Source organism: Channa argus, chromosome 17 (assembly GCF_033026475.1).
Source record: "Channa argus isolate prfri chromosome 17, Channa argus male v1.0, whole genome shotgun sequence".
NCBI lineage: Eukaryota > Metazoa > Chordata > Actinopteri > Anabantiformes > Channidae > Channa > Channa argus.
The window spans coordinates 13,663,539-13,688,010 of NC_090213.1; the positions used below are offsets into that span (position 1 = coordinate 13,663,539).

The 24,472-nt window shown below is 38.8% G+C and overlaps 2 protein-coding genes across 18 annotated transcripts in view; one reads left to right on the plus strand and one right to left on the minus strand.

Moving 5' to 3' along the window:
• Window positions 1-24,472, minus strand: part of itpkb (inositol-trisphosphate 3-kinase B) — an 86,577-nt gene that overhangs the window by 48,168 nt on the left and 13,937 nt on the right. The window lies entirely within an intron of this gene.
• Window positions 1-24,472, plus strand: part of epb41l2 (erythrocyte membrane protein band 4.1 like 2) — a 47,283-nt gene that overhangs the window by 12,577 nt on the left and 10,234 nt on the right. For 7 of the 15 annotated variants that reach the window (XM_067481137.1, XM_067481135.1, XM_067481136.1 and 4 more), the window contains exons 2-17: window positions 2,387-2,610; window positions 2,744-2,929; window positions 3,991-4,236; window positions 8,146-8,250; window positions 8,421-8,463; window positions 11,648-11,723; window positions 13,431-13,527; window positions 13,641-13,765; window positions 13,886-13,973; window positions 15,338-15,490; window positions 15,641-15,738; window positions 16,177-16,349; window positions 17,177-17,262; window positions 22,397-22,450; window positions 22,612-22,644; window positions 23,415-23,474. In XM_067481137.1, the coding sequence (XP_067337238.1) occupies window positions 2,401-2,610; window positions 2,744-2,929; window positions 3,991-4,236; window positions 8,146-8,250; window positions 8,421-8,463; window positions 11,648-11,723; window positions 13,431-13,527; window positions 13,641-13,765; window positions 13,886-13,973; window positions 15,338-15,490; window positions 15,641-15,738; window positions 16,177-16,349; window positions 17,177-17,262; window positions 22,397-22,450; window positions 22,612-22,644; window positions 23,415-23,474 (1,833 nt within the window). In that variant the 5' untranslated portion in view covers window positions 2,387-2,400. Of the gene's footprint in view, window positions 1-2,386; window positions 2,611-2,743; window positions 2,930-3,990; window positions 4,237-8,145; window positions 8,251-8,420; window positions 8,464-11,647; window positions 11,724-13,430; window positions 13,528-13,640; window positions 13,766-13,885; window positions 13,974-15,337; window positions 15,491-15,640; window positions 15,739-16,176; window positions 16,350-17,176; window positions 17,263-19,312; window positions 22,577-22,611; window positions 22,645-23,414; window positions 23,475-24,472 lie in introns of those variants that run through there. The other 8 variants (XM_067481131.1, XM_067481133.1, XM_067481134.1 and 5 more) reach the window with 6 other exon arrangements.

Here is a 24,472-nt window from a genome sequence, read left to right on the forward strand (position 1 = left end):
AAAAAAAGGAAGGCAGAAAGAACGAGATGGGGAGATGTGGGCTAGAAAGATGTGAGAGTTAGAACAACGTTTCCTGGTGTTAAAGAGTTGTAGAGTGAGAGGGCCAGTATAAAGCCGGCCTAAGTGGCCGTGACGAACATCTTTCAAAAAAGCTGGATTCTGATGCCAACTCTTCCTCTCTCTTGCACACACTCACACTCACACACACACACACACACACACACACACACACACAGACAGAGAGTGAGCCAGTCCATTGAGAAACACAGTGTCTCAGCAGAGTGGGACCTCCAGTAACTAAGAGACCTTTTTTGATAACTTTACTTTAGAAGACACTGAACAGAGACTGAGTACATTGTTTAATACCTGATTTAAAATTTATTTGGACCCCCCGCCTACACAGATGGCAGCCTGAGCATGTTACAAACCTTTCACAGAGGTCGTTGACAGTCATCTACATCTGAATTTTCCCATCCTGTGAACGTTAACCTAGTGGTTACTTTAGTAGGAGCCAAGTGGGCTTGGGGTTGAGTGAGGAGGGAGGCATTAAAGACAGACATTGAATTTTATTTGGCTTTTCATTTACTTTGTTGACCTAAAGGATACTGAGGAACAGCAGCCCCATACCTTTTTATATTTATTGATGGTATGTCCTATGATAAGAGAGCAGTCAGTAGTATTTGTCTTTTGTTATCCTTATGTAAACAATGCATATAGCCTGTCACAGCTGTACACACCTACATACACACCTCTCTACCCATCTCTCCTGATCCCCTCCCTGTACCATTAGCCAATCATGCGTAAGGAGACCTGTTCTATTTTTATTCCCGCCCCCTCCCTACACAGCGCTGCTGCACTGTGTGTGTGCCTAAGTGTGTCATCTCTTATTAAAGGTAGCAGTGTAGAGAGTAAGACAGAAACAGGAAGATTCCAAGAGAGACATAGTAAAATGTAAATACAGTGAAATACAGATGCTGCATCTGGAAAGCTGGAATTTGGAGTTTATAGAAATTGTGAAATATTTTAATCAGGTGCTGCAGCCAGTTGGGCTTTGAAAAAGAAACAGTGGTGTAAGTCCTCCTGTCTGATGAGGCACATCTCACTGGCTGGATGGAGAGTCTAAAATGCAGACACCCTAATGCATAATAGAGTGAGAAGTAGAAGGCTAGACTGAGCTAGAGTGTGATTTATGAGTAAAAACAGGGTTAGCAAGACAACATTTAAAAGGGGAGTGAATTGTAAAAACTTAATGGAGTATAAATCACGCCTAACTTTCAGCCTGGAGCTGATTCTCTATGGTCAAACACGCAGCAGACTAAAACAGTCTCTTCATGCAGGTAGACACTTTTATGCCTCATTCTAGTCTCGACATCCCTTCTGGACCACTGTCATGGTCATATGATGTTTTCAACAAAATTAGTGTCATGCTGAATAATTGTATCCGTGGTCTCGATTGGGTGTGTGGACAACACTGTGAAACATATTTGGGTTGAAGAGTGTTTGTGTGTTGACCACAGCTGCAGAGTAAATCTAATGACTCACATATTAAGAATTGAGTAAAACATCCCTTGTTCTGTGTGGGTGTGTTTGTATGCTCACCATGCATGTCTTTATTTTCTTGTGTGGACAAATTTTGTGTCCATACCATCGCTATTAGGACGTTTTGGTGTTATAGGGACTTTTGGCCAAATGACATCTGTAATGGTTAGGGTTAGAGTAAAGAGGTTGGGATTGGATTATGTCAATGAAAGTCCCAGCAAGAATAAAAATACAAACCTGTGTGTGTATCTGCTTACAACAGCTCATGAGCTGTTGACCCATATGAAACTCTGACATAATGACATACTAAACTGTGTATAAATTTGTGTATTTGAGTGAGAGAAACAGGACAGCTCAAGAGCTAATATTTCAAACAGCTATGAGCTCATGCGCTAGCTGTGAGCCAAAGGACCAGACTTGGCAAATGTAATAATTCTAACATATTTAATTTGGTATTGTATTGCCGGCATGACAAGTACCTACTAGTTTTATAACTAAACCAACCTGTATTTGTTGACTGTCTTTTTAACAGGAACCTTAAATGTTCTTACTGACAAAATAATGTGGCCTCATTTATAAAAGATAGTTGAAATAGCATAATACATTTTTATTGGTGCCAAAATCAGTGAGGCTAGCAGATTTTTTTACAGCTATTTGTCTTATATTATGAGCCAAAACAAGCCCTAACTATTATATGAAAGGTTATTTATGAGCATATCCTTAAAGATGATGAACCAGTGGGACTAAGCCTATATAAAAATATATATGTATTATATTAATAGTAATTGTGTCACTATGTGATATGTTACATATTTAATCAAATCTAAAAGATCTGCATCACTCTCAGGTCAACGTGTCACCATGACAACAGAAGCAGGCTCTGAGACAGAGGTGAAGGAGAAAGCTGAGGAGTCAGCTGCTCAGTCAGACAAATCAGAAAAGGCAAAAGAGGAAACCCAGGAAGTGGCAAACGCAGAGGGAGAGGAAAAAGAAAACGAGAAGGCGAAAGAGGGAAAAGGAATATCTCGATACCTGCCAACATGGATTAAGAAGCAAAAATCTCAAAGCCAGGTGCAGTGAATTCACAATCAATGTATAGCCAAGACAGTCATTTTTGCATATTACTAGCACAGCTGAAACTAAATTAATGACAACCTCAATAGGCTTTTTAATGTGATTTTTTCCCCCATAATGACTCCTGAAGACCTCCCCAACCAAGGAGGTCCCACCAGCAGAGGAAGCCGTTAGCAAGGTGACACAGGAAGAGCAAGGGCCTGCCCCAGAAGTAAATGGTCACACAGAGGAAGTGGAAGAGGAAGAGGCAGTAAGGTCCGAACAAGTAAAGGAAAAAGAGGCAGAATCTCATTCCAACGCCAGTGCTGACACTGAGGTATGGGTCACGTGTTTCTGTAATTGCTCTCTCCACACCCCAGCAATACACATATTGAGCTAAAGTACACAGGTGGTCAAAGTGTATTCTGCTTAAGAAGAATGACTTGAGCAACTCATATGTTTTGATTGTGACATCCTTCTCCCTGCGTCTTCATACATGTTTTTAAAGGTTTATTAAATAGTATATAAATTAGAAAGTAAAGTAGCTTGTAATTGTACATAAATTATGTCGTCATTATTTAGCTTTTACGCTGAATCAAATTGCTTCTTTTTGGACCATTAGCTAATGTTATGATGTCTGGTATCAGTCTGTAGCCCAGTCACTGGGAACTGCCAGGTGCTGATAATGTTGAGTGCATGAATAGAAAACCACCCACTTCTTAAAGCAACAGTTTAACATTGTTTTTCATTAGCTATTGCTTTCTTTGTGACACTCTTGTCACCAAAACTAAAAACCATATTGAAAGCCACCACCAACCTTGTTTCCCAGCATGAAGCTGGTCAAAAGTATTTTGCCTAAACAAATTTCCTCTTACGCCAGACAGCTATGTATTGTTTTGGACATGCACTGCACTGAGTTACTAATTTTCCCATAGAACAAAGAAGCACAGGGATGAGATGTTGTTACTGTAGATAGATAAGCAAAGTAGTCTGATGATTGTTTAAAAGTGCTGCATAGCTAGAAAAGAAAGAAACACACAAAGCATTTTCTCTCAAACACATGCACACACTTAAGCTGTTCCATTCGGTGATCACATCAAGCCACCCAGGCCCACCCAGTGACATCAACATTTCAGTAACCAGGCCAAAAGAAATGCCTGCACTTTCTACGCACAAATTGAGACTAGAAGGGGACTTACAAAACGAGAGTGCTATAGAGCAAACTGTGGGTCCTCTTACTTTGCAGTTTGGTTTTAGGCGATTTCCTTCATTCTGCTGAACAAATTTTGTGTTCCAGTAGATTGGACATATTGTGCAACAGCTACAGTGGGGGAAACCTGTGTGTGCATCTGTGGTTTGATAGTTCCTGTTGTTTGTCTTTGCAATTTGCCAACTCAGCCTGCCAAGGAAGAGAAGGTGGAAAAGACTGCTGAGAAAGTTTCAGAAGAAACCAAGGAGACAAAAGACGACAAAGGAGCAGAGGAACAGAAAAAAAAGGAGGCAGAGTCAGAAGCTGAAGGAGAAGAAGAAGGCCAGACATCCATTTTTCAGTCTCCTCTTAGCCTGACAAGGAAGCCCAAGATGAAGCTGGTAGTGTGTCATGTTACCCTCCTGGATGGGACTGACTTCACCTGTGAGGTGGAGGTAAGGCTGTAGACACAAGTTCACAGAATTTAAAATGTTCCTAAAGTGCAGTTGTGTTCTAAACATATTGTTTTAAAAGGACGGGATTCCAATTTAAGGGAGCGCTAGTGCAACACAAAATAGTCCCTCTGACTAAAAGCATTTTTTCTTTTTATTGTGACTACTTCAGTCGATTAGAGACTAACCCTCTTTACACCGTACATGACAACAGAAAATCAAATGCTTTTATTGGTATTTTTATCAACATAGAGGAATTGCACATTGTTCGGCTTACATTCTTTTGCCAGTTATTTATTCCACGTATTTAACTTTCTGACTCAAAGTGCAGTTTTTGTAGAAGCACCTGCTGGGTGTGGTTTAAGGGGATAAAAGAGCACCCTGCAGGGGCCTGTCTGGTGACTGGGACACACACACACACACACACACACACACACACACACACACACACACACACACACACACACACTGCAGATTATTAGGGTTCTACCAGATTAGTTTTTTGCATCTGCTACTCTTAAAAAACACGTCCCCTACATCCGCTCCACAAACTCTCAAACATACATAGAAACCCTCATAGCATAACATGCTGTTTACATTGTTGTCACAGGGATTTTGCTTTAACAATAACATAAAAAATAATATTTAATCTAGAAAGATATCTCTGGGTTTTGAGATCCATAAACGACTGAATGAGAGACAGAGGTTTTTAATTTACTTTAACAGTTAGTAATTTAATGTGGGAGCAAAATGAGTAATTTGACTAGAATTGTGTCTCCATTGTTGTTTTGTTACTTAATTCTCCGTTTACATTGCAAGAAAAATTTGGGAAAATCCTACAAACCTATGTATTCCTATTATCATTTTGGTGATGGTTGTCAATTCAGTGGTTGTAAATGGATCACAAAAGGTTCAAAAAATCAACTATACTGTCCATTATAATCTCCATAGACATGCTTCAATTGTATCCAGTCAGGAAAGAAGATGCAGTAAAAGGCCCACATGCACATCCACCTAAGAACACAAGATGCTTTACTGCTCCTGAACTGGCTGCATCATTGAATAAAACGAGAGAAACCAGTGTGCACAGAAATTGTGCACAAGACATTTGGCTCAGCTGGCCTCATGGACAGAGTTGCCACGAAAGAAACCCTACTAAATTTGGCAAATTGTAAGAAAAGGTTTCAGTGGGCCAAGATGCAACAGTGGACTTTAGATGTCGGAAACATAGTCATGCCGACCCGAAGTTTAAAGTGTTTGGAGCCAAGCAAAAAAACATGTATCAGATGGAGAGCTCATGAAAAGATGAAAGACTCCTACCTAACACCATCAGTGAAGCATGGAGGTGGAAATGTGATGATCTGGAAATACTTTGGCCATGGAAAAGTGGGTGATCTGAATCAGCATTGACAGCACTACATACTGAAGAAGCATTCCCATTCTCTTTGGGGAAAGAGTGATTAGGGATAACTTTATATTTCAGCAAGATCGCGACCTTCCTGCTTTCTTCCTGGTTGTGTAAGAATTATCTGGAAAAGAACATAGCTGCGCGAATACTCTCGGTGATGGCTCAATAAGCAGATCTGAAATCCCATCGAGCTGGGGTGGGAGAAGCTGGACCAAAGAGTTCCAGATCACTGCCTAACAGGACAGCAGATCTTTGAGAAGTTATTGTGTTACAGTGTGATTTTTTCCCACGTCTTCAATAGAAAACACAGGAAGAAAATCACACTGCAATATCTGTAAAAACTGATCAGTAGAATGCAATTTATTTGTCAGGTTATTACTGCAAATGTAAGTTGTTTTTTTTTTTTTTTTTTATGAAAGTAAAGTTTAACATGCAAATTTAATTTGAACATACATACTCAAAAAGGAAGCGTTCATTTTTGTGTTTTGTGATCCATTTACAACTATTTGATTAAATAAAACCATCAACAGATAATAAGCATCAGCATCTAGGCATTTTCAACCTTAACTTGCCAGTGTACATGTTTGTTCTTCTCCTTTTAACTATAACTTGGGACCAAAAACTTGTTTCCCATGTAGGATGCACATTTTTAGTGGTTCCCCTGCTCACATTCCCACACTTATATCCATTGGGAGACTTCCAAGAATAGACACTGTGCAGGTCCTGTGGAACTCTTAACAGTTAAGTGCCTGGTTCATAGACCCCTTTATAGAACAGTGAGCATTTTTCAGGTCTGTATCTTGCTATTTCGTCTGGGAATTTTCACTGGCATCTTTACTGTAGCAAACCTGCAATGTAATCTACAGTATGCCAACGCCCAGCAGTGTGCCTGTGAGAGTCTGTGGTCCTTTGAACAGTAGCTGCTTTGTCTTGCAACAGATAACGCTGATACTGCAACTAGCTGCTATTGTCCTAAAGTGCTCACACACATATCCAACCATCGATCGCTCCCTCCACACACTGGCATAGTTAGATTGAGAGAGGGAGAGATGCACAATGCATTCCAGAGATTAAATTTTCTGTTTTGGCCTGCAGGCCTCCAACACACAAACACACTCGCGCGTGCAATCTCCCGGTCCATTCTTCTATTGGTCATCTATCCTATTTATTAACTGATGGCATTAAATGTAAGTAATAACTTAAAACACATATGTTGTACTGCCCGATTCTATTTAATAGTGGATGTCAAAGGAAAGTCCTAGTGTCACAGGTTCTTAATGCTGCATGTAGGAATTTCATTAACATTGGTTTCAGCAGAATTTTTGTGTCACAGGTTTTAAGTACTATTACATAGAAATTCATTAGGTTTTAGGACTTGACATGAGTCGGGGAGTATTTAGTTACTGGGTTCATTGGGCAAAGTTACTAGGGTAGTAAAATTAATGCTTTATGTTTATTCTGAATAAAGACCATTATATCTTTCAGGCTCTTATATAATCATTATATGGTTTCATATATGTTCATTGTTAAGCATATATAACTCAGTTCTTTAGATTTTTCTTCAGTTGTGACATTTATACAGGAAATGAGGAGCTACTTGGCAAAATGGAAAGAGCTCTGATCTGGTAAACCATCCGCATTTGGAAAAGCCTCTCATATCATTGTTGTACAGGCACCCAAACATTTGTGACTATGCACTGCCTTGCTTTTGGAGGCACACTGTCACAGACACAGAAACTCTGAAAGGTCACATTCTTCAGGCGTTCAGAATGCAACTACACTGTGTGTGTATGTGGTGCATGTGTCTGAACAGTAATAGGAAAATGCCACAGATGTTTTCAGCCGTCCCAGGAGAAGAGGAAAAATGCACTCTTTTATCCTCTTTCCTTCCAGTTTCATCACCCTCCCTGCCCTGTCTGTATGTCTGGCTGCGTATTTACACTCTCTGTTTCTGCCCCAATGTCACACTGAAGCTGTGCTGACTAACTGAAAAGAAATGAGAATTATTTGATTATTTTTTTCTTCCCCCCCCCCACCCTGTCTGTGTCTGACCTTCTGCTTGTTCAAAGGCGCCACTCACTGTGTGTTGGCGTGCGTGCACACTTATTCACGGTGGCATGGATGTGTGCTAAATGTCATTGTCATTGTCATAGTTGAATGTGGAGGATTTCATGGCCTGGGCTGCCATTGGCCTTATGAAAGAATGTGTCACCCAGAGACAGATGGAGAGACTGAGCAAGAGAATAATAAAAACAGATGCAGATGATGGAACAGAGATTCATTGATTGAGAGCTACTGACACTAACTTCAAAGTGTTTTACTTGACCAAATGAGTTTAGATCTTTTGTGGTGTGCTCATATTTCACTTTTTCAGGCTTGAAAGGGACATTTGTGAATGACAACTGTAAACATTATATAGTAACTCCTTTTCTATCCAAATGTAATTTTACTCGATGTGTCGGAATCTCATTCTCTCTACTTTTGTCTCCTATCTCACTCTACAGAAACGTGCTAAGGGTCAGTTCCTATTTTTTAAGGTTTGTGAGCACCTTAATCTTCTGGAAAAAGACTACTTTGGTCTGACATACAAGGATAGCCATGAACAGAAGGTATGTAAACATACACAGGATGTACTGTATGCCAATAACTCAGTAATGTAACACACAGAGGCTGCAGACATGGATGTCTGTACAGTGTCTCACACTGTTTTGTGATGGAGGTTTGATGTCTTCTGGCTCTGTGACTGTCTGATTCATTTTTTTTTTTTTGCTCACTTCAGTGTTGGTTGGATCCCACTAAAGAAATTAAGAGACAGATACGCAGTAAGTTTTACTTATCAAATCATGCTTTTTCCTTTTTCTGGATTCTTCAAAATTGTGCTGGTCGGCTCATCCATCCACCCAACCAACCACCCACCCTTTACATATCTCCTTCATGCTGTCTCAATAATGCAAGTGTTTCACATAAAACCGAGCCCCAGCTTCTCAGCCAAAAGGGAATGAATAAGCTTTAAAATATTAAATTAATAATATATCTGAACCATCACAATTAAGTCAAACAAAGCCAGAGACATCTGAAACTAATTGACAGCAGTCTGGCAGCATGAAAGAGGTAACCAGAGCGTGATCACTCGGCTTCATTATTTATACATCTCTTTAATAACTGGTGTTAATTTATGAGTGCGGGTCAAGGTGTCGGTGTAGAGTTTACGTTAATCAAGTTACTCATTCTGCAGTCTGTCATTTCATGTGTTTTCTTTGGAGTTAGCTTGTGTGTTGCCTTAAGAAGAGTTGCATAAGGCATTTATGCAATGTGGTTATAACCCATACCTTTACACCTATTTCTCTTGCTTTCTCGCAGCTTTTTTTTGTGCAATATAACTCGAAGCTAGCATTAAAACAGACTTAACGTTTAGGTTGTACTTTTAAGAGAAACGGGGGAAAAAACCACTGTAATATAGGTTTATTGTTATTTTACAATTAGCACATGTGAAGTAGTTATGTTTGGGTGTGTGCAGATTGTGTGGTTCCATGTGTGAGCTTCATAGACTCTGTGGTGTACATCCATGCCAGTGTTTTTGTGGCTGTGTCCGTGTGTGTGCTTGTGGTTTTCGGATGAATGATCTGCATCTGGGTCCACAGATTCATTTGTGTACATTTGTCTTCCCTAAATGTTTATACAGAAAGAGAATGACTGTATTATCATGTATGCCTGTGTTCATGTAAGTTGCATGCCTCTGTCTGTATGTTTACAGCCACAGTAACATACAAATTACATGTTTGACACTACTTGGCTATACTTGGTCTGTACTTGGACGTCATAATTCTTCGTCACTACATACTGTGCTGGGACATATACATAAATTCCTCCTGTTTTGGGGGGGGTCAGTAAACTGTTTTGAAACAGTCAAACTGCTGCCTATATTGGCCCATAATTTAACGTAGATATCTATAATACTCCTGTCTGGATGTGAGAGTTTTGTTTTTTTTTTGGCATTTGGAAGAAAAAGTATTCTCCATCATATGTAGTTTAGATGTAAAGTTACAAATAAAAAAAAGCAGAAGTGGTACAGCTCCTTGAAGATGCTAAGAGCCACAGAAAGAAAATAGAATCATCTAAAAGTCATCAAATTCTGCTCAGTTGTATAAATTCTAATGATTTTGTTTATTTTGATGTTGTAAAAAATACCACAAAGTCTAACCACAGCATTACTGCAAGTAAAACATCAATTTGTGAAAATGTGAAAAAGATTTTGTCTCGCCTTTGAAGTCATGCACAATATCACTGGAAACCAGGCACTCAATCTGAACAGGCTGAATTTAATCCCCTCAGTATACCTCAGCAGAGCTTGTGGCTGTTGGTAATGTTTAACAGCAGCACTCATGTCCTCTCCATAATAAAACTAACCTGTCTCATTACTTAGATTGTGTCAGAGTGTGCCATGGTGCATTGGCAGCCATTTCAATTCAGATTCTCTGAGAGTTAATCTATGAATATGTTTACACACAGTGAGGGTGATGCCAGGATGAGTACAGTGTACCCTGGAAGGTTAGGTATATGCCGTGTGTGTATGTGTGTGAATAAATACTATAGAAGGTGCAGAGAATTGATGGGTGGCATGTAGTTGTATAAAAGAAATGGTCACAAGAGACTCCAGAGCACTTACTACTGCCAACAAGACATATTTTATACAGGAATACACACACACACACACACACACACACACACACACACACACACACACGCACAGACTGCAACAGAATAACTGTGTTATTCTATAATTACCACTGTAAAAATAATGCATCACATTGCCTAGTTTCTCCATGTGATGTTGAAATGTTCCCCATCCTTCCGGTCCTTGTGTGTACATGTGTTTGTGTGTCTGTATGTGATGAATGGTGGTTGTCTACTTGTGCATGTTTGTGTAGGTGCATGTGTCTCTGACCTTGGAGGAGAATTAAGTCTTGGTCATGATGTGATGTCAACTTTTATGGGATAAATTTTTTTGATCATGTGATGTCCGTATTATGTCGTTTGTGTGTATTGGGTTGAGTCAAGCTATGAAGACAGGCTGGAAGTAGAACGGGTGGCTGGCGTGGCAATAAAGCCTCCTGTGGGAATGAGAATAGAAAACTAGAGCCAAATGGAGACTTAAATGAAATTAGCGATTTCCTAAAGGAAACCATAAGCCACAACAAGAGAAACATCAGTGAGGATATCTTTTGTGGCGACCCTGTTTTTGCTTGTGATTAAGATTAGTTTGCTCTTTGGTTCAGCTAGAATGACATTATGTAATACCAGATGTCATACATGTTTTTGTCTGAATGCGTGTGGGATGTATCAAGCTTAGTGTTTTCTAAAAGCTGTTGTGCTTTACTTGCCCTCTCTCACACCCGCTGAGCTCTCTCTCTCTCTCTCTCTCTCTGTCTCTCTCTCTCTCTCTCTCTCTCTCTCTCTCTCTGTCTCTGTCTCTGTCTCTGTCTCTGTCTCTGTCTCTGTCTCTGTCTGTCTCTGTCTGTCTCCCAAACACAGATGGGTGGGATGGGTGGAATTGGACAGAAAGTTAAACAAATAGATATACAGACCTCCCAGTGCTGATATGAAATTCATAGGGATTCCTTTGCTATTAATCCCTAAGTATGTGAGAATACAGTGGGGTTTTGAAATTGCAAAAATGTTAATATTATTATATTATTATTATTATTATTAAAAAACATTTCAGCAACACAATATTAATCAGCTAGTACAAATGTTACATCATCAATGTTACATCAAGTTCATTTATAAATTCGTTTATCACAGTAAAATAATGAAGAATGTCAATATGGAAAAGTTTGCATTTTGTGTTAAAATTCAAATTCTTTGTTTTAATATTTTTGCCATTTAAAAATAAGGGGATGCAAACTTTTGCACCCAATTGTATCCTCATGTACTAATTAATCAGAAGCTAATGTGTAATGTTAGTGTGCTGTAAATCACAATGAGTAACAGTTTCCTTTTCTCAAGGTAACAACTGGCAGTTTGCATTCAACGTCAAGTTCTACCCTCCTGAACCCTCACTGCTTACTGAAGACATTACCAGGTACATGCAAACACACTGGCCAGAGATGTTCCAACCTTTATTTCGATCTGCACTGATATAGTTTTGATGGCCGTTTTGGGAAGTGGAACCAGCTCTTACCAGAGTTGCATATTATCTCCGTATAAAATGTATTTTAGCAAATGTAGTGTTTGCCTTTTTACACAGGATAACATTAGCCTCCAGCAGACACAGAGTAACATAATAATGTATTTATTTTAGGGCAAACAGATGCAGGCATATTTGCAAAATGGTCATGTCAACGCAACACATGAATCTGTTAACCACAGTGAGTTATAACACCTGTCTGTATCTTACGCTTGATCTACCTCCATCCTTATTTTCACTCAGTTTTCAGTTCATTAGCTTTACCAAGTTATTATCACAGTGCCTTGTGTCCACTCTTATGCTGGTAAAAATATAAAAAAATTAAAATGTCTCTTCACAGCAAATTCTGAGTAGATAAGAAGTGTTAACTAGGGACAGTCTGCAGTTAATCACAAATAAAAGTTTAAATCGAATGACAGTCCTAATAAGTTTTGTTTCTTTCTATCTGATAAATACTCACACTCTTACCACTCACTCTCCCTATTAGCTCTGTTTTCGGGTTCCACCATATTCTATAAAAAAAATAAACTACTCCTATATCCTATAACTAAATGATTTTTGCTGTACAACAGCTTCAACATATGATGTTGAAGTGTCTCTGGGCAAGACACTGAACCTAACAGCCCATTCCCATGCCCAGCCGGTCCAAGCCCGGTAGAAATTGGGGTGGGTTGAGTCAGGAAGTGGACCCGGGGTAAAAACTGTGCCAAATCAAAATGCAGACAATGATCCGCTGTGCCGACCCTGAACTCACAGGATAAGCTGAAAGGACAAAAAAAAAAGCAGAAATAGGTGATAATTCTGTTCAGGTAATTACCTTGTGTGACCTCTCTCACACGCTGCTGTTGCGAACATTGACAATTCATTTGAATTTATACATATGCACACACACGGCATTTAGGGTGAAGTGTATGTCTAATGGAGCGAACAGCTTGTCTGATGGGTGTAGCAAAAGGTTAATTGAGGACACACACACACACACACACACACACACACACACAGGCACACGCAATTTTGATTTGTGCAGTTACCTATATTAACATGGTGAAAAAAGAGTATTGTCCAGGGGCAATAAGGCAGATCAGTGAAGAGAAGCAAAGTAACTGGATGACTAAGGTTTAACTCTCCATCATAGCAAGTGTCAATACTGCTAGAATGACTTTGAATGACATTTTCCGACAGCATCATTCATTCATCAGATGTCTGAAGCTCCACTCACACAAAGAATTTGTTCATAACCTTTCCAGGGGACAGCTTTTGCTGTTGAAAATCCACACAACCTCACAGTTTGCTAACTGCAAATGTGAATGTTATGCAACGCAGTTGCAGTACAGTTTGAGTCTGTGAGGATTAGACTGAGGGTTGTCCTGCTGAACCAGTCAGTGTACCACAATACTAAGAAAATTATATGACACCAACAACGATATTTAATCTCTATAAGCTGACCCACAAGAGAAGGCAATTTGGCTACACACATCACACTTTTTTTTACAATGAACAATGGAGCCAAATTTAGTTGGAAGAAAGATAATCTTTACTTGTTGTGATTGAAATTACATTCAACTAAAACCCAGTAACTTTTTCCATTTTTTTTCCTTACAGGTACCTGTTGTGTCTGCAGCTTCGTGAAGATGTTGCTTCTGGTCGACTGCCTTGCTCATTTGTCACTCATGCGCTCCTGGGATCATACACATTGCAGGTAAAGTACTCTGTCTATGGATATGTGGTGTGTAGGTGGGTAAGGAGCTGGCAAATATGCTGTTTCCAGATGTGGCTCTGCTTATCATTGTCCTGTATTGGTACTGTACACAGGCGGAAATGGGTGACTATGATCTGGACCAACCTCGACCTTTGAACTACATCAGTCAGCTGACCTTTGCACCCAATCAGAACAAAGAGATGGAGGAGAAAATACTTGAACTCCACAAGTCACACAGGTCAGAGGAAACAGAGTCATGTTGTCAGAAAGAATTATGAAGTACACTAATTTTTATTCTGTAGTGGTGTACTGTATAACCAAAGTTATTACTTATATGTAATCTTTTCTGTGTGTTTAGGGGAATGACACCAGCACAGGCTGACACCCAGTTTCTAGAAAATGCCAAGAAACTGTCCATGTATGGGGTGGATCTGCATCATGCTAAGGTACAAATGAATTCTTGTCCTCTGCTTTCCTATGCTCTGCTCTGTTGCTGGCAACTGGGGATTAGCACAGTTTCTTTGTGGGACAAGTGTGTTGGTGTGTCTGCATGTTTGTGTCACTGCCTTTTTCTGTGTGTGTGTCAGCTGTACAAACACTCAGGGAGGCCATTGCCATGGGAACAGCCAGTATCTCTCACTGGAATAGCAGGTCATCAGCGGAGTGCGTGCATGTTTCCATTTGTGTCTGAGTATGTTTATGGGTCTTTGTGCAAAACGAGAAGGGGAAAAAAAAGGAAATATGCATGAGTGAGAGAGTGATTCTTGAAATAGAAAGAGAGGATGAGAGACTGGGGACATAGAGAGGAGACAAAGAAATGAGGGACCAAGATAAGGTCAGAGTGAGATACAACACATCTTTGAGCTGGAGAAAGAGGCCAGTGTCCTTTTAGAGCACGCTTCACTTAAGTGCAGCAGGGGGAAAGAGAGCTAGAGGAAAAGATAAGAGCAGCACTTTTTTTTTTTTCTGTCCCGTGCCATTAATTTGTTTAAGTTTCATAACACTGAGATGCAAATAGAAGCCCCTTCAGAAGATCAGATTATTATAATGTTGAACAAGTACAAGTAATTTTTTTCTATATATAAGAAAAAGTTACATTTAACACATTTCAACCATTCTTCTGCCTTTTTTAATTCTAGTGGGATTACATCTAGTGGGTAACATTAAAAAAATGTTTCATTACTTCCAAAATTGAGACCTTCTTTTTCAAGAATGAGGTGAATGATGGTGATTACCAGTAACCTTAGTAACAAGGTTATCATTATCTTTCTGTTGCAGCCTCCAAAGCTGCATTAGTCATTAAGAGAAATGACAGAAATCAACGAGAAGAGTTTTTTCTGCTAAATTCATTGTGTAGATGTGTGCCAAAGCATTTAAAATGCGTCTGTTGTTACAGCACAAATATAGATATCAATGACTCGCTAATAGCATGACAAGGTCATGTGATGCCTGTTTGTTTTTGTCCCAGTAAAACTGTCCATTATCAACATATTGCCTTGTCCATTAGTCCAACGGATTTCCCCTGTGCTAATTCACTCCCATAATCAATACCCACTTACCATTACTAGATGGGTTTGGACTTAAAAGCTTGCTGGTGAGTTAGTGTGCCAACTAACTATGTTACAGCTACATGACAGCATTTGTGTCTCTGGTAATTGAGTTTCTATTGACCTTTCGCAGGCTATTTTGGAAATCAGTTGATGTACAGTATGATTTGGTTTAGACAAAAATGCAGCACATACAAATGTTTCACAGTTAATCCTTTTGCAATAAAATGTATTCTGTTTCCATTTGTATCTGGCTGTGGCAGGATTCTGATGGTGTGGACATCATGTTAGGTGTGTGCGCCAACGGGCTTCTAGTTTACAAAGACAGACTTCGGATAAATCGCTTTGCTTGGCCCAAAATACTCAAGATTTCATATAAGAGAACCAACTTCTACATTAAGATCAGACCAGGAGAGGTATGTTTCCACCCACATGCGTACTTGTACACACAGGCTATAAAAACTAAGATTTTAGATGTATATTGACATAACAAGCCACACATTGCATTCTGTACATATGTTGATATAGATTAAAAATTAAAAATTTCTTTTTTGCTTTTTTCACAGACAGAGCAGTTTGAGAGCACAGTGGGATTCAAACTCGAGAAACATCGATTTGCCAAGAAGCTGTGGAAGGTCTGTGTGGAGAATCACAGTTTCTTCAGGTAGGTACATACACTCAGACACACCGTGAAGCAAATATGTACTCTACTTCTGGAACTGAATTTCAGTGAATGCATTCTCGTGTTAAGAGTATCACTTCACTTTTAGTACTTTAATTAGGTTGAGTAAAATGATGCAGTCTACAAAGCTCAACAGAAAGTTTTAACTTTTGCCAGAAAACAAATGGGGAGAGGTAATTCCAGTTGGTTAGCTCACTGGGTAATCTCAGGAAAATGAAACACACTTAATAAACAGAAAGGTGCCCTTTTTTAAAAAATGTGTAGTGGCTGTGAATGTTTGCTCTTTTTCTGCTTTTGTCTGTGTATGAAAGAAAGGGAGAGACAGGAATAAGCTTTAATATCCTGCAAAGTATATCATTAAATACGTTTTGTCTATTGAATTACACAATCTGTCTTCATTTTTTTGTGTTTCGTCTCTAGGTTAAGTGCACCAGAGCCTCCTACCAAGGCTCGTTTCTTGACTCTGGGCTCTAAGTTTCGTTACAGCGGGCGTACTCAGGCCCAGAGCCGCCAGGCCAGCTCCCTCATAGATCGGCCTGCACCCAAATTTGAACGCACCTCATCAAAACGTATTAGCCGCAGTCTGGATGGAGGTAACACAGTCAAAAAGACAAACTGTATGACAAACCAGATTCAGTCTGAACAATAATTAATCAGAAGAAAAATGGAAGGAATGATGGGTAAATGAAAGTGTGATCATAGATCATAGGGATTGTGTGTGTGTGTGTGTGTGTGTGTGTGTGTGTGTGTGTGTGTGTGTGTGTGTGTGTGTGTGTGTGTGTTTGGATGTACAATGCTCAGTGTCTGACCAGATACAGGAAATAGCTGCAGCATATGTTTCCTGTCACTCTGAGAGTGACAAAAAGAAGAATGAAAAGAGAAGAAAAACGGTTCAGAATAAAATGAAAAACTACAACATGGATCAAGAAAATCGCAAAATTTGCCATTAGCAGGACAAAAATTAACAAGCACAGGATAAAAACTTAAATGTAAATGCACTGGGATTTTGTATAGATATGTAACTACAGTATTTGAAAAAGAGCCAGATATCAAATATATATATATATCTGACATATGTTAATGTGTTTGGAAACAGTTTTTTGTGGTTTTCCAGATATGGCTCACAGATCCTACTTTAAACTGTTTTCATTTATTATTAACTTATACTGCCCCCTGCTGGGTAGATAGTTGAACTGTATCCTTGTTACTTATTAAATTATTATTAAATAATAGGTTATATATAACAATTTATGGATTTAATTTGTATTATTGTATACAGAGAATGTGTTTTGATGTAGTTCATCTTAAAGTATTCAAGCCACTATACCCTGAATGTTACAAAAATAAAACCTGTTGATTTTTGGGTTTGTTGATAAGTTGTAATAATTCATTTTGTTTGTGTTTTTTCAAATTGCTTTAGCACCAATGATCAGCACAACTGAGGCTGGCAGGGAGACAGCTGAGAATGGACGGGAGCCCCGTCTGGAGCTCCATTCTGACTCTAAGGTGTGTTGGTGTGTACATCCTGTGTGGATACATTCGAAAACAAGACCGATAGAAAACATGTCCGCCTTAGTATTTGTTTAGATGCTTTTGTTATATTCAATATTGTCCCACAGGAGGCGTGATGGAAAAAGAGAAAAACCAGTCTGGCTCTGCTCAAGATAAAGGCTTGGTCTCAACATAAAACCTATAATATAGACACGCTTACATGTTGATGGATTTTTGCATATGCAAATTTGTATAAACAAATTTGTATAAGCATCTTAATGATTATGACATTATTATGTATGAGCCAATAGTATACATTCATGAGAAAAGTAGTGACACTGTTTGTCATGAAATATGAAGAGATCTTTACCAAAATTCCAAATGTCAACAAAAACAATATTTCCAATATTTCTAAGCTGATAAAACATAAAAAGTCGTGATATTTTCAGTCTGTCTTGATCATGGGTCTTCTGAGAGCTATTGTTTTGTCCAGAGGATCTCTAACCCACAACACATTTGTCTCATTGATTGGACTCCAGGTTTGCAAAAACCTGACTCCAGTTGACACTTTGGTGATGTCAGAAGCCTGGTGTTGCTATTACTTTTTCCACCAATTGAATGTTTGAGTGTGTTTAAGTCTTTTACTAAACAAGATCACGACTGTTTTACCAGCTTAGAAATATTGTTTGTTGATATTTGTGACTCTGGTCAAGACCAGATCGCATTTCATGATCAATTTAAGCAGAAAACCAGGATATTGCATATGGTGCAATTACTTTTTCTTGCGACTGTATGGCACGCAGATGACCATGACCATTATTTTGAGTGTTGTGGGAACCGTGCAGAGGTTTTACTATGGGGCCACTCCATGGGACCATCTTCACTGAACATCTGGAGTTGTACAATATACAAAAAATGTATGGACAATTGTATCAGATTCTTACTTAAAATCTGAGGTGAAAAAATGACATGGAAAAACCAATGGTTCACAAATGCAGTGACTGAACAGGACTTGGTACCAGAACTGAAATAATAGTCTGAGGTCTTAGCCTTGGTCCTGTCTCTGTGGGGGTCTTCATATTATCAGGAGGTTTAATATGCTCATCTGTAGGTACAGGCAATTTTTTTCTGTTTTCACAGGATCCTTTAGTTACTTGAACCACGGCAACGAACCACAAACAACCACACTCTGTTGTTTTTCATTTTAAGCCTAATATATATATTTTTTGTGAGTAACAACAGTTTTTAAGTCAGCAGTACTTTCAGAGTAAATACCTCATTTTTAACTCATCATACAGAAAATTATATTTATATTAATTGTTTTTATTAGATTTTTGCATTTACAACCTTGTTTGCCTTTATTAGAGCAGTAAAGTTTTGTGTCTCTGCAAATATAAATGATTTCACATACCTCGACTCTGCATCTTCAAGCATCCCCCCTTTGTTTAGGGTCTGTGCCCACTATTTAACTAAACCAGCCTATGCCTACCTGCAGTAGCAGATAAAGAGCATTATTATATTAGCATGCTTCCCCCATGCACCCCTTTCTCTGCACTCTCCCTTTACTCCTGCTAGCTCTGTCACACCCCACTACTGTGGAATTGACCTCTGTCTTAACCTTTGTTTAGTGGCAGCACCATGTTCGCACCCTTTTTGATCAAAACTGTACTTTGTATTTTGCCCTCTACTCTCTACCCTCCTATGTTCGCTTTTAACTATTGTGGTGTGTTCACTGACTAATGTTTTGTCTCTTCCCCTCTCTCTTTTTCTTCACACACTCCTCTTTTTTGTTTTTCTCACTCCCGTCTTGCATGCTCTCATTTTTTTGCCATCATTTTATGAAAACACAAAATGAAATGATCCTTTTAATGCTAATCTCGCCCATGTTGTAATTTTATATGTAAATTACTTTACTTCTACACTTCTTGCTTCCACACTTGGGGCTGTGTGAGTGTGTCCCCTCCCTTTTTTCCCCATCTTGTGTCCTCCTTCGCCTCCCTTTTTTTTCTTTCTTCATCTTTTTCTCACCCTGGATGTGTTTCCTCTCTTTCAATCCTCCCATCAGTCAATCTTTATGTTTCCTCTCTCCTTCTCTTCATCATCCTCACTTTCCTCCATCCCCCCTTCCCTTGACTCCATCTCTGAGCTCGACCATGGGCTGTCAGACATCTCTGAAGATGACGACCTTATTGATGACTCATCTGCCTCACCGTGGACCCCTCCCTCATATGACTCCATCATGTCTGATGAACAGTTGGCTGATCTTGAACATCTCACACAAAACCCTCAAACATATTACCCAACCACAAGTTCCCAAACAGACGCTCCAGAGCTTTTTGGAGCAGAGGAAAGCTGCCGGGCTGAAACTGCAGCACCAGCTGGAGTACCAAATTTGAAGAGCTGGTTCTCCCTGAGGAGTGTGGTTAAATATTTTTTTTTCAGCCTGTGTTTTCTGTCCATGTTAAACAGGAATGGAAACAGGTGCCTGCCCATAAGGATATTAGCTAAGCTAACAAAAAAATTTAGCATTTTTACTCTCAGTTTGATCAAGCTAATGTCCAAGTCAGCAGATAAAGTGAACATTTTTACCATCCTTGCTCCCAGCTATATAGCTTCCAACATGGGTGCATCCAGGCTATGGCAGATTCCTAATGGTTTGGCATTAATGTGGTCGAAGTTAATGGCATTTATAAGTGGTTGTTTGCCTCCTAAACTCATTAGCTTGGCCCCTGCTATTCCTCGGCACACAACACTGCCACATTTGCCCTCAATTTTTTCTTTTACCTTTTACACAGTTTTCCCTTCCTTCTTTCGCTTTTATTTTCCCTCATTGCCCTTTTTCTCGTATGTAATTCTTTGCTCGACCCACTTGTCTTTTTCTTGCTCTTACCTCAGCTCGTCTTTTCACCATTACCTCCTAAATCAATCTCCCTTTCTCCTTCCTTGTCTGCTAGTCCTTTTCCTATTGGTTGTGATGCTGACAGCGAGCCAGTCTTTGGTCTTAGCTCTGATTTTAGCCACACCCCTGGGCCTTACATTGTGTTACCTAGAGAACGTGGTCTCTCGTAAGCGAAGGGCAGTTTTGCCACGGTTTGTCCCTGAAACACAAAATGATCAGCCCAAGGACCATTTAATCGCTGGTTTTATCAAGCAAGCACACACACCTCCTCGCATCAGGCACCACACAAGTGCTACCTGGATACAAGAAATGTGCGATCCTGCTGCATAAAAACAAACTTTTATGTATCCAAATTTCCCCACCCTATTTACCCTCTTCTAATTTTCTTTACTTTTAACCCCCGTTCTGATGATTGTGCAATCTGTTTGCCTATAGTCAACTCCTTAAATTCATGCAAATGGCCACTTCCTTTCCTAATCTCCCTGATTTCCTGACCCTTTTTTTTTTTTTAACATCCCTGAACCCTGCCAACCCCACTGTGTTGTTAAACAGAAAAAAGATTAGATCAAGTAGTGTAAAGTAAAGTATTAAGATGCAGAGTTGATAAAGTATTTCAATAGAGAAATTATTGTTCATATAGATAAAATGTAGATATTAAAGATTAAGAACTATACACAATAAAAAGAGAGAATTAAATAGTTTAATTTACAACAGCAAATCACAATGACATTTGATTTGTGTGTTAGGTCTTTAAGATCACAACCATCAGACGAGTTAAAATAATTGTGTGGTGCAATTAAAAAAAAAAACACTTAAGAAATAACAGCTTTTTAGTCAAACTTGCTCCATTTCCTTTGGGTTGCAGATAAATGATGTAACTGCAAAATGATATGTTAAAGTTACATTTGCACATAGCGGTAGATATAGTAAACCCCTTTACCCTTTAGCATTAAAACTTATTGGATTTGTATATTGGTAAACGATATTTAGATTAAACTAGTGTTACACTTCCCTAAGTTTCAGAAATCTCAGTGTCCTGTCCTTTACCACTGTATAAAACACACTGCCTTGCAAAAGTATTCATACCCCTTAAAATTTTCCACATTGTGTCACATTAGAACCATAAATGTAAATGTATTTTGTTGGGATTTTATGTGATAGACCAACACAAAGTGGTACATAATTGTGAAGTGGATGGATGATAAATGTTTTTCAAACTTTTTTACAAATAAACATCTTAAAAGTGTCGCGTCCATTTGTATTCAGCCCACCCTGAGTCAATACCTTGTAGACCCACCTTTTGTTGCAGCTCCAAGTCTTTTAGAGTGTATGTCTCTACCATCTTTGCACATCTAGAGAGGGGCATTTTTGCCCATTTTTCTTTGCAAAATAGCTACTTTTACTAATTAGGTGATTTCTAAAGGCAAATGGTTACACTGGATTTTAGTTAGTGGTATCAAAGTAAAAGGGGCTAATACGAATGCACGTCACACATTTCAGATAATTATTTGTAAAAAAAAACAAAAAACTTTTTTTAAACCATAATTTTTCTTTCACTTCATAATTATGATCCACTTTGTGTTGGTGTATCAGATAATATCCCAGTAAAATAAATTTACGTTTGTGGTTGTAACTTCAATGGGGTATGAATAGTTTTGCAAGGCACTGTAATAGTGTATAATAGCACTTTTTATGCTGTGCATTTTTTGGCTTTGTTGAATTAATCTGTTTCTCTAGATGGAACAGATGGGGCATATTCTGCTCAGTGCCTGAGTAACAAAGCAGAAGTCCTAAGTATAAAGCTGGTCTCCGGTGAACACATCGTGGCACTTATGCTGTAACTGCAGAATGATTTTAAAATGTTTTGTTTGACATAAAGTAGTTTCTGTGTCTTAAAAACCTACGCCCGAACATAGTGGTTTTTGGAATTTACTTGTAGACAGAGCGCATCTGACTCAGGTTTTTAATATGCTGTATAATAGGATAAACACGTGCTTTGACACAAACTGTAAATCTCTCTTCTTTTTTTTTTCTCTAACTGTACATAAGCAGTCAGCTGTATCTGCTTTCTCCCTGTATTGACCATCTCAGAATTTTTCTGTTAATGTCCCCATCGATTTGGTGCAAAGGACATGCTGGGGAAGGAAATAGCTTTTCCCATTATCCATTTCACTTTCTTTTTTTTTTTTTTCGTGCCCCTACCCTGCTCATTTTGTCATAATTACCTTCACAATGACTACGACACTGAAGGTTAAGGAGGTGGACTTGCACAGTGGCGATATGGAAGTCACACCCTCCATCCAGGTCTGTAAGGCCTGTTTTTACCCAGCACAATTCTTAGAAGAATAATGTTTGATCTTTGAGGATCTGTGTATTGAATGGAATTGGTTTTATGGTGTAGTTGTGCACACATGCAGCAAACCTAACCTGTCATTACTTTTTTCCTTACTTTACCACATCAACAGTCACTTGGAGCCAGTGAGCTTGGCCCCTCTCAGGTTCACCCACTATTGATATTTGGTTTTGTATTTGGTCTGTCAATCATTTGCGCTGATCGTGGTGGTTGTTTGGGTTCACTCATTAGGGTGAAAGTGCCCAAATGTGAGGATGTTAACTCAGTTTCAACAACTATAGGAAAGCTCCAATCTGGCATTTGTAAAAAACAAACAAACAAACAAACAAAAAAAAAAAGAATAGTAATAATAATAAGAAGGCTAAGGAAGGAAATTTAGACAGGAATAAGTCTAAAAGCACACAGTGTTGAGGATTAGAGGTTGGGCGTGAACCTTAAAACCAATGCTGAATGGGCACTTTCACCCAAAATCTTCACTTTCAGTTGCACTGCTGTGGCTTATGGTTTCACACTTTGAGTTTGCTTTCTGGTTCATATCTGTGGTTGTCATCATTATTTCTTGGTTTCACTGAAAGCACATTAGGGTTTGTTGGTTTGTGTATGTAATGTTTTTTGATGTGGTGATGTTATGAATGCTTTGAGTTTTTTTTAACATGGACACAGGTACTCGCACTGTTGCATTATCAAAATTAAATTTAAGCTTGTGAAAATTCTCCAGCTTTTATTACAGTTCTAGACATTTCGACTGTATCATCACATGCCTCCCTTTATTATTTATATTTTTTTTAAAAATCTTTATCATTTACTTAATTATATTATTTGTGTCCCATGTTTTATTTTGTAGTGTTACATTTGTTGATGTTTTTACAGTTTTAATTAATTTATTTCATTTTTTGCTTCATGTCTGCCTTCCAGAGTCCATTGAGAGTGCATGGGGAAAATATTTATGTGAGGCACAGTAATTTAATGTTGGAGGTTGGTACTGGCGTCACCTGATGGCTGAACAAGACTAAATTGTATTTTCTTTGTATTTTGACGCCATCGGCACTACAACTTCCCCTGCATTGTACTGTACAAGACTGCTGCCCTCTCGCACTCTCAGGCTCTGACTGCATGCCTGCGTGTATTGTTGTTTGTGGATGTTTTTATATCAAGTCTATACTGAATATCAGCTATTTTAGAAATCCTAGCATTGTAAAAAAAAGTGTAGTATGAAAAAGCTGCACTGCTAATTGTCCTAATTCATGTAGCAGCAATTATGAACAGTTGGGCTAGGAAGTATGACTACAGTATATATGATCCCATTTATGATGTATAACACAAATGTCCATTTAATACTGCAATAATCTGTATTTTAATATTTTAATGTTCTGGGTGAAGTGACAAACCCAAAGACTTTCCCAAAGATTTTTACATTTGCAGTTAGTTGTTTTGGTTCCCCCACCACAACCCTCGGCTTTGTTATAGCCTCAGTGCTCATCAGCATTGTCTACAGCAGAAAAACGAAACCACAGTGTGCTAATGTGACAGATTAGTTATATTAACTTCTATAACTAAATTCAGGCTAATTTGTTTACACAGTCTAGAGATCAAAAGGAGAATTAAAATGAATGTATGAAATGCAAAAGCCTTTGATAGATATTGATCTTGGCAAACAACAGCACAGAGAGGACTTGCTCTTCCAGGATATTTCCCAGTCCAGGTTTTCACAATGGCTGCTTTGTGAATAGGCTCAGCCGTGTCTGAATGTGGCTTTTATGCATGCTGTGTGCATGTTGAATGCTGTTTTGTGATCATTTTATCTTTTTGCATTTTCAATCCGTGATTAATTCAAGAGTTTGATTTTTGCCAGGCAGCTGTGTTTAACATGACTAATCCTGCCTCCTTAACCCATTTGGGGACCTCTCTTCCTGTTTACTGGGGATTGGCTTCCAGCATCAAGTGATGTGTGCTGTGATAACATACTAAAATAT